A 16234-nucleotide genomic window follows, 5' to 3' on the forward strand; every position below is an offset into this window, starting at 1 on the left:
CTGGAATTCAGACTTTGTGCACACGGCATTGGTGCAAATTGTTTGCACTCCCAGAAGTTTTTTGTTTTTAAAGAGAATCTGTTTAAAAAAAGAATCCAAATCAATGGGGGATTCAACACACTTTTAGATTATATTTAGTTTTTTCTACAGCATTCGGACATAGCACTTCAGCAAGTAATTTTTATTTGGCTCATTTTATGGCTAGATTCAGAAACCTTCATACAGTATTAGGGGAGAGTAGGGTCTTGTCCCTCCAGTAATTGTGATCAAGGGATCTGATCAACAGCACACACATTTTTTTTTTTTTATTCCAGCAATGAGCTACAGACACAAATGGCAACATGAAGACATCCAGTTCCCTGTTAGGTAGGACATGGCTAACAGGCCGAGGTTTGGGGTGAGGGATTTTTGGCTGGCTTTTTGTTGTTGTTGTTTTGCATTTTTCTGGTGGTGTTTGGGTTTTTTATGGGGTTTTTTGGTTGTTGTTGGGTTTGGTTGTTTATTGGACCAACTGATCTAGTTGGGGATAAAAAAAATAAATTAAGTTTCTAGAAGAAGGGCTATGAACATGAAAACCCATGATTTTACTTCTTCCTTCCCCCCTGCCATCTAAATCAGTTGGCCTAATAACACACATCAGCTCTCCCTCCAACCCCTGCCCTGCTTGCATGCTCAGACTGTCCCGACAACAGAAATACTCAATAATCTGGACACTTCCAAGAGTGACAGGATTTGGCACATATAATCCATTTGCTCATTTGCAAATAATCACTGCTAAAATTACCTGCAGGCTTCACAATAAACCCTCCAAAATAGAGGTTCAACAGAGTTTAATAGTTTCTGTAGTTAACTTAACCACTAGGCCAAGTGACAAATCTATTAGCCCAGAATTAAAGTTCAAGATGTCTTGTTCAAGAGAATATAGCACTGCTGTATTTGAAATAACTAATTCCTTCTTATGTTGAGAAACAGAGTAAAGCCTTAACTACACATTTTATGAGATTGGACAGAGCTAATCCATATGGACATACTACAGACTAGACTTATCACTTTGTAAGCTAGACAACGAAAAAAAATTGCTCTGAGATGTGGAACTTAATCTTTTTTTATATATATACACACAACAGAGAAATTTACTGAAACTCTGTTTCAGTTCCATGGTTCCATGTGTTGGAAAAGGACGTGCAACAGAGAGCTGCAAAGTGAAACGAAGCAGAAAACGTTGATACGCAGAAAACTTTTGCGTTGGTGTTATTTTCTTTGGTAGACCCACAGTCTGCTCAGTGTATGTCTGAATTTTGTGTTTGGAAGCTGCAGAACTATAAAAAGCTTTGCCATTTAAAACATTTTAAAAAGAAAGATACTGTATTCAGCTGACATATGCAAGTCATTTATTAAAATGTCAGATTGTTTGGGGAGACAGATAGCAAGTGTCACCCCTGGGCCTCAAAGAGGAGGTTAAAAATTAAAAACATGCTCATCATCTCTACCAGAGCACATTATAAGCTGAAAGTAGTCAAGTTTGCTGTTGTGCTAAGCTTTCTATTGAAAGAGAGGGAATTACAGAACAGTGTTTACTCTCCCCCAAGCACCAAGGCCTGTCTGACCTGCTCACAACAGCTCTAAAGCTAAGTCTGTCCCAAAAGAATTTCTTTGGGTGAAAGCTGCAATAGGCTGTTCGAGGTTTGGTAGCAGGTCTGGTAAGTCAGGGGAAAAAAAAAAGACAAAAAAAAATTAGTAACAGTCAGAGGAAAAGCAAGAGACAAAGTAAAAACTTTGTTTTTTCAGCCTGACTTGTCTCCTAGGTCTTGCCAGTGTAAGAATATTTTTTGATCCAGACCCCAAGGGTAATTAAAATAACCATTTGCTTCTTAGCTCCCTGGGTTAAAAAATAAACACACACACACAAAACACCCACACCACACAAAACAACCCAAAATCCACAAACAATGAAGGACGAGAATCTATAGCCCTGCATGGCATTTAATTTGAGACAGGTACAGGCAAAGCTCCTGCCATGCAGGGCAGCATCCAGGTTTCAGCTGCAGCAGGCACGTGCGTTGGAAGCTCCAACATCAAACTCCAGGCCCTAATTCTGCAAGGGCCTCGGTGCTAGAAATACCTGGGTGCTGTCTGCAGGGGGGAACCTGCTGGCAGTGGTACTCCATGAAGATAAGAATGAGTAAAACACTGCAACCACTGGACAGCTGCCAAAAGCAGATGTTTGTACAGTACCTCCATATCAGCCAGGCAAGTTGAGGGGGCAGGAAGGGAAATCAGCACCACTTATAGCAAGTCAGAGAAGGAACACTATCCCATAGCCCTGAAGGAGCCTAAATATTATAAATGGTCATAAAACTTCTCCCTTCAGCAAGAGGTATCAATAGAGTGCAGTTATTTGTTAAAGACCCACCTTTTCTTTCTCAGCTCTGAATGAATGCCAGTAACAAGCAGCTGGAGTGTTCTTCTGGAGGTGGCTGCTATAGAATTTAGAGGGGAATTAAATTTACATTCTCTTTATCCAAAATCAAGTCCAATGAAATTTGCTCTAGGGTCCAGTTTTGTTCAGCCGGTGCCAGATCTGACACACGAAACTCAAAAACTCTGCCACACAGCACTACAAACACCACCAGACCCATCTCTAGTAGTTACCCTTACTGCATGTGAAATCCATCTGAAATCAAAACCAAGCCACTAACTATTGCTCTTCACTCCATCTTGTGAATTAGCACAGCCTTTCAGCAGCTTCCATTAAACCATCACTAATTCTGATGAGCACCAACAACTCATCTGAACATATAGCAGCACACAGTTCCTAATGTCAATGATATTATACGTCATGCTACTTACGGGGGGCAAGGCTTGAAGCCTGCTGAGGTCAGTGGAGTGAAGACTGTTTACAGGACTAACCCCAGATACAATATTCTCAGTCTTCCCATCAACATCTACAGTGCTTCCAGAATAATCAACTGGTGGTTTGCCACCTGTTTCACTAGATGCAGCAGACAGGAATGCTGTAAAAGATGTAACAGTCGGCCTTCTGTCCATTCTAACTGCAACAATATCCATTTTCATACTACTTAAACAGTTGTTACTTAAGTGCAATTCTTACTCAAGCACCACAAAATTTAATCCACGCTATGAAGCAAGAGCTACATTCGGTCTTTGCTCTGCCCTACCAAAACACGCCTGGTGTAAGGGTTAAGGCTTCTCTAAAAGAAAGGGCATGGTAAAAAGTGACGTTGGCAGCTTCCAAAATGATGAATTTCCACAACTTATAGGCAATTTTGAATGTATAAAAAACAACAAACTGCTCAGAAAACAGCAACAAGCATTTTGGTCCAAACGTAATTTATTTTTGTTAATAACTTAGAGTGACTGCAAGCAAACTCAGCACTTATAAAAAGTTGCCCAACCGCAAAATGAGGACCAACGTATTACAGGGTTAGTACAACACAGACTGAGGCAGGGTCTGCATCAGCACCCCTCTCACCTTGGCAGCCGCAGGCTTCCTCTGCGCTTCCAAGCTTTTCCACATGAGCTCTACTCCCAAAGCATTAGTGGTATCCCAAAGGGGAGAGTGACAGTGTTGGCAAGAGATTATGCAGACAGACAGGAAGGCAGATGGTCTACTGGTTTGGCTATGATAAAGGAGAGGAACTGGAATCCAAGCTGGGGAAGCAAAGGGACTTTTTCAGGCTAATACCCTGACAGATTTAGTTCAGGCTTAGTTTGCTGACCATGACATTAACAACAAGTTCCTAATGTTTTGGTACCAAAGAAATGCCACCACCAAAAGATACTCTGGACTCAAAAAGAGATATGCCTGACAAACACCAAACAAACAAAAATGGAACTTCATGCACCAGGATGAAAGCCAAAACAAATCTCACTGAGCAATCATATTTCCAGAACACCACGACATTTGCCAAAATACTGGGCCAAAGCTCATCTCCTCAGAGTTTGCTTCCACTGAAGTCAATGGCAATACACCTAGACTTGACTAATGAAATAAAGAACAAGTAAAATCAGGAAAACGGCCTCTCTGCTCCGTACACCATTGAAGGCTCATCATACTGCACTGCACTCCAGCTCACTCACATTTCAGCTCTAGAAGAGTTGGAGCATGACTGGATAAAAAGCACTCTCAGCTGCGGTTTGGCTTGGGTCTGAAGTGGCCCATGTACTGCAGGGTTTGCCCATGAAAGCTGCTTGTTTGATATCCCTAGAAACACAAGAATCCTGTAAGGTCAGTTCATCTACATAAGCATCTTGTCTTCAACAGCAGCCATAAACCTTAAGAAGGGTAAATAACACTGCACACTCCCATCCTTTCACCATTTTTGGTTTGGGGACTTTCTAAGCCAGGTGTGGTTTTAGGGTATTTTTTTTTTTAATGAACTTTGTCTAGTCTAAAACTTGTCCCCTCAAACTTACTCAACTAGCTACAGGCTCCTGAAAAATAAGAGAGGAATCTCCAAACTCCGCCCACCTCATACTCTATAACTTTGCAAAATGTGAACAGATGGGCAAGTTAACAAATGCTGGGAGTCACACAGCCACTTATAGCCCGGTGTGTACCTCAGCAGTTACACGCCTACCCAGACCTAAAGCTAGCCGACTGGAAACTCCAGCTGCAAGAACATAACCTTGTGGATTTAGAGAGATTTACTAATCTGAAAACAGAATCCTGCCTCAATTTGATCTTGCCAACTGCCATTTCAGACACACTGTTCTTGTGCTCATTACTAATTTTGTTTAAATGCAATCATATTACAAATCCAGCTCATTTCAGGCCTGTTTCACCACAGTTGCTGTGTACAGCTGTTTGCAAGATCCCATCATTTTTTTTTCTCAGCTGCAGTGGCAAATTACTGACATTACATTCAAAGAACCTTCAGTTAGCTCCATTCTAATCATCGCAAAGCTGAGGGACAAACAAGCTTTCCGCATTTTAATGTGTACAGCAGTACATTCCAGAAACAGTGCAGACACCTACAGCACTTCTTTAAAGTTTCATTCTTACAGATCCAGACTGGTAATTTTGGGGTTTTTTGAGTTTGTGTGTTTTTTTGTTTGGTTGTTTTTTCCCCCCAATTCATTATGCCACATTACATGAAAAGTAACAGAGAGCATGCATACACATCAAAAGGGTAGTATCCAGAAGTACACAGAAGACCCCAAATTCTGATCCATACACTGCACCTTGCAGAAAGGTTTAGTATGTTATTATCTCAACCCTTCAAATACAGCAATATCCTGCCACTCTGAAAACAAACTGTGACATCCAGTTCTGCATCTGTTTGTGATGGCAGATCTCCAGCGAGGCGTGATTCATCTCAGAATTAGGACTTCCAGCAAAATGCATGAAATGCAGCCAACCTTCCAACTGAACACTGCAGTCAGATGTCATGAACAAAATTACAGTGGATTTTGGACAAGATTTTTGAATGCCTACAGGTGTGTGGCTAAACAGGGAATTGTCCAGCTCAGTCTGTTAGAACACAGAAAGGGCACATGAATTTGACAGAGTCCCTGGAAGAACAGGAGAATCACAAACATCACATCTGAGATGAGCAGAATTGCACAAATCTTGAGAATGGACAGCAGCATCAGAGAGAAGGCAACACAGCCGCAACCACACCAAGCACAGGGTAACTTTGATAAATAAGGTTGTGGGTAAGAGATGCCCCATCTTTCCTCCCAGGGTCTGAGTACTGAATTAGCTTTTCACAAGGCTGAAGCCCCACAGACTTGTCTCTCAACAAGTCCAGCACTGCTGCTCCCCTGTCAGCAAGTCACTTACACATGGCCAAAGCTAACATATCCTCCTGGCACCCAGCTTGCAGCTGGATCACCACAGAACACTCTTACCAGTTCTCTGTAGTTACCTGACATTGTTAACACTATTAGGTTTTTCAATTCTGCAGCATTCAAAGGAAGAAAAAGAACGACTTCACGAGGTGCTTAATGAAAATATGTGACAAGCTCTCCTTCATCCTCTTGTTATTTCTGAGACTGTTCTGTCAACTGAGAACAGCTGCTATCATCTTTTAAGACTGCAAGAACCTCTCAGAAGACTGCTGACATTTTCCAAGTCCTGCACTTGGATCAGCCACGGGCTGTAATACTTCACAACAGAAGGAAGAACAGTATTTGAATAGTGCAGAAACGTGCAGTGCACTAGAAGTCTCATCAGCATAGATGAAGCATAACTGGTTCTGCCTTCAAAGTTCCTCCTACTGTCCAAGGATTCAAACTACTAACTTCCTCACATGTGACCTCCCCAATGTCACACAGAAAGTGTGAGACATAAACCCAATCTCAGAGATGAAACACAGCCTTGCCTTAACTGCAAGAAGCTTCCTCCTCTAATTTTTCCCCAGAACACCTACTCAAGCAAGCTCTTACATGCAATACATAGCTTGGCCAAATGATTTAAGGACTGGACAAACTCATTTACAATCCATGCTTAATACAGTGTTGGCACTCTTGATCAATATTTAGGAATTCAATTTCTTTACATCAGAAAAACCACGAACTTCACATAGTAAACAATGACCAAAGGAAAGAAATGACTGCAAATTTCTGACATCTATCACCAGTTCTTCCATTCATTTTTTTCTTCAGGCAGATTTGGAAAACAGAGGAGCTTCTCAAAGGACAGCCTGCTTTTCACAGAATCATAGGATCATTCAGCTTGGAAAAGACCCTTAAAATCATCAAGACCAACTGTGAACTTGGCACAGCCAAGCCCACCACTGAACCATGTCCCTAAGCACCACATCTACACAGCTTTTGGGCAGCCTGTTCCAATGCTTGATCACCCTTTTAGTGGAGAAATTTTTCCCAATATCCAATCTAAACCTTCCCTGGCACAACTTGAGGCTCTTTCCTCCTGTCCTATCGCTTGTTACTGGGAGAAGAGACCGACCCCCACCTGCCCACAGCCCCTGTCAGGCAGTTGTAGAGAGCGATAAGCCCCCCCCCCCCCCCGAGTCTCCTCCTCTCCAGGCTAAACACCCCCAGTTCCCTCAGCTGTCCCCCATCAGAGCTGTGCTCCTTGTTGTACCCAGGGAACAACTGGTCTTACTATTAATGACTAAGGCAAAGGCGGCATTAAGTACCTCAGCCTGGTCCTCATCCTTCGTCACTACATTTCCCCTGGCATCCATTAAAGAAGTGAGACTCTTCTTAGCCCTCCTGTTGTTGCTAATGTATTTATAAAACCATTTTTAATTGTCTTTTATGGCAATAGATTAAGCTCTAGCTGGACTTTGGCTCTTCTAATTTACTCGTTGCATAACCTCACTGCATCCTTGTAGTCCTCCTGAGTAGCTTGCCCATTCTTCCAACGGCCATAAATTCTCCTGGTTTCCCACCCCACCGCCCCCCCCGAGTTCCAGGCAAAGCTCTCTGTTCAGCCATGCCAGTCTTCTCCGTCCCCTGCCCCCCCCCCCGGTCACCTTTCAGCACACAGGGACAGCCTGCTCCTGTGCATTTAGGATTTCCTTCTTGTAGGAAGTCCAGCCTTCCTGGGCTCCTTGGCCCTTCAGGGCTGCTTCCCAAGGGACTCTGTCAGCCAGGCTCCTAAACAGGCCAAAGGCAGCCGTCCCAAAGTCCAAGGTGGCACTTCTGCTGACCCCTCTTCCTTACTTCTCTGAGAAACAAAAACTGCATCATTTTGCAATTGCTGTGCCCAAGGGGGCCTCCAGCCACCACATCCACCCACAAGTCCTTCTCTGTTCACAAAAACAGGTCCAGCGGGATGCCTTCCTTGGCTGGCTCCCACACCAGCTGTGTCAGGACATTCTCTTCCACACACCCCAGGAACCTCTAAGACCGTTTCCTCTCTGCTGTACTGTATTTCCAGCAGACATCTGGGCAGTTGAAGTCCCCCATGAGAACACGGGCTAGTGACGGTGAGATTTCTCCTAGCTGCTTATAGAATATTTCATCTGCCTCTTCATCCTGGGTGGGTGGTCTATAACAGACTCCCACCGTAACATCTCCCTTGTTGGCCTTCCCCCTGGTTCTTACCCACAAACACTCAAGTTTATCGCCACCATCATTTTAAGCTCTAGACAGCCCAAACCCTACCTAACACACAGGGCTACCCCACTGCCCTTCCTTCCTTGCCTACCCCTTCTGAAGAGTTTATAGCCATCTATTGCAGCACTCCAGTCACATGAGTCATGCCACCATGTTTCCGTGATGGCAGCTATGTCATAGCTTTCCTGCTGCACAAGGGCTTCCAGCTCTTCTTGTTTATTGCCCATGCTGCGTGCACCGATGTAGAAGCACTTCAGCTGGACTATCAATCCAACCACCTGTTTGAGGTGAGAAGGCCCAATTCTTATGTGACCATCCTCAGGCACTTCTGTGGTTTCTAACACATCAATAACCCTTGCGTCTTTGCTGCCAAATGGATCTCCGATCCCTACCTCCATGGAGATGGAAGACTGAAGGACTTTGCTAGCACACTGTCCCTTAAACACTGGCGTGCCACCCCCAGGCTTATCTCTGGTGAGCCTGGTTTTATTCCTTTCCCTGTTCAAATCTAGTTTAAAGTTTTTTCAACGAGCCCTGCTAACTCCTGTGCAAAGATTCTTTTCCTGCTCTGAGAAAGGTGTACTGTGTCTGTTGCCAGCAGGTCTGGTATCCTGTAAAATCACCCACAATCAAAGCACCCAGAATTCTGTCAGTGACACCAGGCATTGATCTGCTAGCTCTTCTTGTTTCTTCTCTTATCGTTCCCTGCAGCTGGAAGGATAGAGGATATTACTGATAGTTAAGGTATTATAGAGGACCCAGCAGCAGTGACTTCCGAGTCTGCTGCTGCTTCAAAGCACCTTGAACCTAGTAAGCAAGCAAAGGCTTGAATCAGTAACCTCAGACTGTAAATCTGTCTGTGATTTTGCCAGAGTGACAGTCTTCTTCGTTGAATAAATATCGCACACTTCATTGCTTTAGACTGACGCTTCAAACTTCACCCAAAAGCTATCAAACAGCCAGGGCGCTGAAGAAAGTAGCAGAACACTTTCTGCCCGTGGCCTCGCTCCTGTAGAACTTTTTCAGAGGTTCTTGGAAAGACGTAAGGACTATCCATCCCTGCAGAGCAGCCTTCAATCAGATGAAAAGCTTAGATTTAAATAAGATCCACTGCAGAAAAACAGCAATGACCCCATGCCCACATTCAGCTACCAAAGGGTTAAATAGTAATTGCTATGTGATGAGAGCACAACAGCTGAAAACCTACTGAGATCCCTAATTTTGACCTACACCACTGCAGCACAGCAGACCAAAGGGCCATCGATCATACATTAAACATACGAACTGTCTGAAATATCCCGTTTCAGGTGACCACAGTTAATTCCTCAGATACAAGAAACTGTTAAGAGCAACAGAAAAATAGAAGCCTCTTTAGAAAAGTTTGGAAATTTACTAATGACTAGTTATCTAGGTGCATAAACATCTTAGCTCTTACCACAGATGTCAGCCATTTCTGTCCTCCTTTGGGTGTTCTGTAGATGACTGCATCACTGATACTGACAGAGGAACATAATGACATAAACAGCAGACACCCAGGCTGGAGACCAGCTGGGAGATTTATCATGGCCAATTAAATAGGGGAGGAAACAATTAACAAAAGCCTCAGTTCTGAAAATTATCAAATGGAACACTCAGAATGTATTTCTGCAGTAGCCAGATCAATTTAAACTGTGACAGAGTCAACTGTTTGTGTGTTATTATTGCGTTACACTGAGCAAAGGTCAAAGCATTAATTTTTCAGTTCAACTCAATACATGCACAACTACTAGAAACATTAGCAATGTCACTCTCTGTAACTATCATCAAACACCCAAGGGAACAAACGAGATGATGAAGAAAAAACCATCAAAACCACTTAATGCTGACAAATTACTGTTACTTATGAGATAGTTGGCAATTCCTCTTCTTTTCAGTCTCACAGATATGCACTGAATAATGATTCAAACCAGACTGCCTACAAAGTTGTTGCATATTCAGTAACATCCTGCATCATCACATGACTTTCTTAAGGGGTTGACCTCTATGGATGCTGCAATGGTACCAGGAGATGCAGCCCAGCATACTACACAAAGTAAAAGTTGTCATCCAGGGAGTCCCCAGTCCAGAAGAAGACACAGGAGACTCGTATGTTGGATAACTACATACCAAGCAGATGATAAACAGCCATAGCCCCATCAATTATCAATACCATATATAATACCTGCTTATTTTTAAGGTAATTAATGTATTCATAGTTCTATTTCTAGCAATATTAATACAAGAAACTAGAACCCAACACTCTTGAATCTCACCTATCTGATCCCAAAATTTGCATCCAGACACACACTTCCCCTTCAAATTATGAAAAGGGATGGAAAAATAGTACGGGGTTATTTATCAAGCACATATATATTATACATGTTCCTTTTCCAAGTTAAGTAAAGGTGGCCCATCCACCTACATCAAAACAATTAGTGTTTTGGCAGGATAGGTGACGCATCACGATTCTGTGTCCCTACATACTACAGGCACTTTTTTTTTTACCGCCCATCAGCTCTTCCTACCATTGTGAAATAGAATTCACTCCTATGTAGGCCACAGGCAACCCTGGATCCTGCCTAACAGATAGAAAGATAGGAAAAACCATTTTATTTGCAATTCATAAAAAGACCATTACAATTTGCAACATTTTACAACAGCGCGAGTGACTTACAAACATATGTACAACAATCACTGAAGAAAAGAGCTCTCTGTTAGATGAATGTTGAGTGACCTTCCCTTGTTGGGAACTAGAGAGTCAGAGTCCAGCTAATAAATCATAATTACCTTGATGCCATTTTCCCACCCAAAAGGAACCATATAAATTTAACAACAGTAGCATTTGTCAATTACTGAACTTGATCTTTTAAATGCTGGCACTTCTTTACTTTTTCAGAAGCAGCAACAGTTAAAGATGTTGATCATGAACCGTGATGTCAACTACGAGGGCCTGACTTTCTTTTACAAATATTAAATCCAGTTTATACAACTCATTTTGCTTGTCTCTCAATAATGGTTCTTGAAAGACAACCCACTTTTTTTTCATTTGCAATATTACATATAATTGATTATGTCTCTTAATCCTTGCATCTTGTACTGCAGGGCAATATCCTGCTTGATATTATTATATGTGTGCAAGATTCATTTTCTGCCTGGCAGAGTCTACATAATTTAATGTAAGTCTCTTGTCTGCCCTTTGCCAAAAATTCTCTAGTTGGATACACGCTAGCTCTTAAATGCACTGCTGTTAACAGGTTTCCTCTGAGGAATGCCTCTATAATGCTCAATCCAATTATTACTTTATCTCTGTCAAAATTAGAAATACCATGGCCCTGAGATAACAATTTAGTCCAATTTATAAATTCTTGGGTTTGCCGGTTACAAGGCCTCAGAAAGACGGTATCTGGAACAGGTACTTCCCATTATGAGACTGGTTCCTCCCCCTTGGCAGGTACTATCGTTATCGCTTTTGGGTGCCAAATAGATGGTATTTTATCTTTATCCTTCTGCTACCCATAATCTTTCAAATTCTTCCTCAACACCCTCCTGTTGAACAACTTGTCTTACTGTTTTTTCCAAAGACTGTGCAATCCTGTGCAATCTTCAAGTCTGTACACTGGGAATTAGTCCCACAAGACCGGTAATATCCAAACCACCGTTCCCAGTGCTAGAATATAAAAAGGCATCACAGGTGCTCACTGGTAGATGTAACCGTTCTTTGACAGCTGCTCAAATGGCCAAGTCAAGGGTTTCTAAATTTGTATTTGCGTGCCGTAGATCTGCCAAGTAGACCAATCATGCTATAGTATACTCTTTTAAGATGTCAATTTTCTGAAATGGCTTCAAAAGGAGCCTTCTCAATTTGATGCAACCAATCATTAATTTTTATTAGGAGTTCTGGTTTTGACATTCCAATCCATGGATTAATAAATAAAGCCAAATATTTTTCAGAACTGCCAGGTTCAATCATATTCAAGGGAATGCCATTAACTGTCCACGGAGGACAGTCACTGATCACATATGTATGTTTAATGGGCTTGATATTAAAGCCATAGCAGTTTTCCCTTTCTATCTTGAGGCGAGTAAGTTCACAAAAGACCTCGAAAATTTCAATATTCTTTTGCGTTCCCTACAATGAGCCACTTCACAAGACTAAATAGCCTGCAAAAGCCATAGTTGTTATCTTTCTCATTATGGTGTTGAAACCCACTTCCCTCCATTTCCAATTTACACAGTAGAGGGTCTACAGACAAGTTAAATAAAATAGGAGATAGTGGGCCACCCTGTTTTACACTGATCTGGATCCTGACAGGATCTGACTGCTAATTCTTCAAGTCAATGTGAGTGTTGGTATTACAATATAAGTTCATAACCAGGGCTATAACGTGATTGTCCACACCCTTTTGTTTAAGGGCCATAATGATGTGTGAAAGGCTTTAGCTAGACCTACAAAATGCACTTCCAGGAGTCCATGTTCCTTCTTAGCATTCCTAGTTAAACGCTGTAATAGTTTTAAACTCTCTGCACATCCTGATGATCTTATAAACCCTCTTTGCTGCAGATGAATGGGACATGCCTTAGTCATACTCGCTGTTAAAACCCTTGAGAACAATTTTTAAACGATTGAACCAACAGTAACGGGTTGACAATTATTGATGCCATTCAATATATCCAGTAGAGCCAATTTAGATGTTAGCACAGCCTGACATTCTTTCACCATGTGCGGTATACTGCCAGTCACTAGCCATAGACTGAAAAGCTCCACCAGTTGGGTGCAAAGAGGATTTATCTTAACAAGATCTCTCAAACTAAGGCCATCTGGTCCTGGCACCGCATTTTGACTAATCTCTTCGACGTTTTTAGGGATTTCTTTTGCTGCGATCATGGCTTCAAATGCTGAGTTGTCAGCCTGACCCATGGTCCTGAAAGCACCTAGGCCCTTGAATGTTCCTGACAATTCCCATCTTGACTTGAATACTTTGTGCACCTCATCCAGTGGGATACTGCATTTTAGGGATTCTACGTCATCCAGGATAATACCAGCCAGTTTTCCTCTATCCAGGTAAAACAGCCAGAATCGGAGGAACTGGCCCCGTTTCTTAGCCCTCTTCTTCATCCACTGCTTTGGTAGGCTACTTGGTGCTTTCGACCCTGACTTGCTTTCAACTCAGAGGACTTCATAAACAGGCATGCATAGCAGTCTTCAACTGCCTTGTTAATCAGCGACAGGGACCCTTCCTTCCCTTCTATCACCTTTTCAGAAGCTCCCTGAAGGATGGGCAGCTTAGTAGACGTTAACCAGTCTGAAATTTTTCTACTATAATGGGACCTTAGTCCCCTTTCCTCACATGATCCAATGTCAGCAAGGTATTCCCCCTCTTTCCTTATATGCTCTCTCCACGCTTGATCTTTCTCCATCCTCTTTACAGGACTTTTATGCAGTCCTCTTATCACTTGCCTGCTTAGTTGTTTTTGACAGAATATGCTCCACAGTCAACTTATTTATGTTCTTACTTCCCTCGTACTGCTTATGCAGCTTTTTCAACAACTCCACCTCCTCATCAGTCCAGCACTGCCAGTGTAGTCCTCTCACAGTACCCTCTTTAGGGCAGGAAGAGAGAATTTGTAGAGGAAGGAAGGCAGTGGGCTGATTAGCATTGATAACATGCAGCTGTGGCCTTGCCTCGAAGGCAGTGGGTTAATTGATATGGATGATGTGCAGTTGTAGCTCGTTCTGCTAAGTAGGAGGAACAGTGTGGTCTGACCTCTGGAGGAAGGAGAAACAGCATGGACAGTAGAATCTGGCCGACGGTAAAAATCCTTATTGCAGCCCGATAGCTTGTTTGTGCTGCAACAATAATTCACTCCGTGTTTCCAGTAACTGGATGTGCCAGGTGTTTATGTCGCCCAAGTCTAATTTTTGTTTCAAGTACTCTCTTATATTCCTCACATATCCAGCCATTGACAGTTGCTGCTTCTACAACCCCTTTGCACTTCAGAAAGCGGCAGGCAACACTATGATGTTTTACATCTGTCCTGCCACAACAGGACCATGTAAACACGATCTTTTTCCTTCCATCGGGTCTCTTTAGATGGTCTACGAGTCCTGATATTTTTCCTATCTGGTTCCCACACCGTGGACAAGATGTATTATTTTCCAGGACCTTTACCGCCAGTGTTCCATGAGTTGATAGGCCCATACTGGTTCCCAGGATAGCAGTTGATGGCACTGGAGCAAACTGAACCACAGCTCCTGTGGGTGAAAGCTCCTCCTCACTCTTATTCTCTCTTTCCCGTGGGCTGACTGTAATGCCCTTATAACTCAGGGAAGCAGGTTCCTCATACACCTCTCAGAAGCTGGCCAAGCAGTCCTCTGAAGTGGAAGGATGACACCATTCCAAGCCATCAGCCTCTGAGTTTAACTCCAATCCAACCAGATTCAGTCTCTCTTCCACTGGTTTTTCAAGGTCAGAGATGGTTCTACTGACCGCAACATCTCTCAAGCCCTTAACGCTTGTTTGTGTGGTGACCGATACATGAAGTTAATTGCATCAGTCTACCCATTTTGGCAATTTAAATTTGAGGACAAGTATAAGCCAGACAGCACAGCCTTCTACAGCTGTCAGGCTGAGCCCAACAGTGCCCGTGGGCACAGGCTTTGGGCAATGAGTAATAATCAATGGCAGGAATTTATTTAACCTTATTTAAATACTATCAAGTCGTCAGTGGAGCCATTAGATGGGAAGTAACTCAGTAACTCAGATTGGGGCAGAGGGTCAGCTCAGTTCCCCTGAAGAGCATCCAGCAGGACCACAGGGAGGTGCGACCTCTGCAGCTAAGCCCAGTTAACAACTATGATACCGAGTTAAGAGAGTCTTAGTTACCCCTGAAAAATACAGCGGGGCTAAATTATGGGGTCTCATTTTACAAGCCTTGCAGACTTCATTGAGAACCTTTCTCGAAACGCTTTTTTTTTTTTTTTTTTTTTTTTTTGGGTAAATAACGTTGATGTTTCCTCAGCACTTTAGCCTGGTAAGACGCACTGCTTTGATAGCGGGACGCACATTGCTACACATATGCTACAAAAAGAAGATTTACAGCAATAACCACTGAACATGCTTGTTGTAACATGAAGGTGTCAACAATCCATTTCACTGCCGCCAGCGTAACATCATGTACATCAAAACACCCCAAGTTTCGGTGTTGCATTTTTTTGGAGAAGCCACACTTCCCCCTTCCTAATTTTTCATCTTTTCAGGCAAATAAATGACCTCAGGTCCTAGCCAAGGGCACTGCTGCCCCACAGGCTCTTCCAGTGCCATCAGCGCCGCGGGCAGCCAGGCGGGGGCCCGAGGGGGCGGCCCAGGCGGTGGGTGGGCGCCGGTCACTCGCCCCCTGCTCCGGTGGGATCCGGTGGGATCCGGTGGGATCCGGGCCCCTCGCCCGCTGGGGACGGGCACGGGCACCGCTGCCAGGGCACCCACCGCCCGGGACACCCGCGGCCCAGGCCGGGCACCTGCCGCCGCCCAGCCCCCCTCCCCCCGGAGGACACCCCCGCCGGCACCCACCTTGTTGAGGTGGGGGTTCCGGGTGATGTCGTAGCCTCGCTTTTTGACGGCCAGGGCGCCGCCGCGGTGGGTCGCGCTGCCCCCGGCCTGGCAGCCGCGGCCCCGGCTGGCGCTGAGGAGCAGCGGCCTCCGGCCTGCCCCCACCAGCCGCAGCAGGCGGCCGCCCGCCCCGCCGCACACCGGCACCATGGCCCTGCCGCGTCTACCGGGACGGCGTGAGCGGGGACGGGCGCCCGGCGGGGCGGGGAGGGCGGGGCGGCCCGGCCCAGGTGTGCCGCGCCCGGCCCCTCACGGCGCGGCGGACCCCGGCGAAGCGAAGCGAAACCCAGGAAGCAGATCCCGGTCGCGCCTCCTCCGTTACCTGTTAAGGCGCAGCCGGCGGCGGAGGGGAGGGGGCTGCTCGCCGGGGCCCGCCCCCGCCGGGGACAGCGGGCCCGCCCCGCCCGGGGCCCAGCGGCGGCCGCGGCACGGCCGGCCTGAGGGGACGGGGTCAGCCCGGCTGGCGCTGCGCCCCCGCGGGGCTCGCCGGAGCCGCTCGCCGCGACCCCCCTGCTCCGCTGGTGCCGGTGCTGTCCCCTGAGGCTTTAATGAAGGGC

The 16234-nt window shown here is 44.8% G+C and overlaps 1 protein-coding gene across 1 annotated transcript in view; it reads right to left on the bottom strand.

Moving 5' to 3' along the window:
• ME3 (malic enzyme 3) overlaps window positions 1-16013 on the bottom strand; it is a 136029-nt gene extending 120016 nt beyond the window's left edge. The window contains exon 1 of the mRNA XM_037378101.1: window positions 15639-16013. Within this exon, the coding sequence (XP_037233998.1) occupies window positions 15639-15827 (189 nt within the window). The 5' untranslated portion in view covers window positions 15828-16013. The remainder of the gene's footprint in view (window positions 1-15638) is intronic.
• Window positions 16014-16234: the final 221 nt, after the last annotated feature.

This window comes from Falco rusticolus, chromosome 2 (assembly GCF_015220075.1).
Source record: "Falco rusticolus isolate bFalRus1 chromosome 2, bFalRus1.pri, whole genome shotgun sequence".
Taxonomy (NCBI): domain Eukaryota; kingdom Metazoa; phylum Chordata; class Aves; order Falconiformes; family Falconidae; genus Falco; species Falco rusticolus.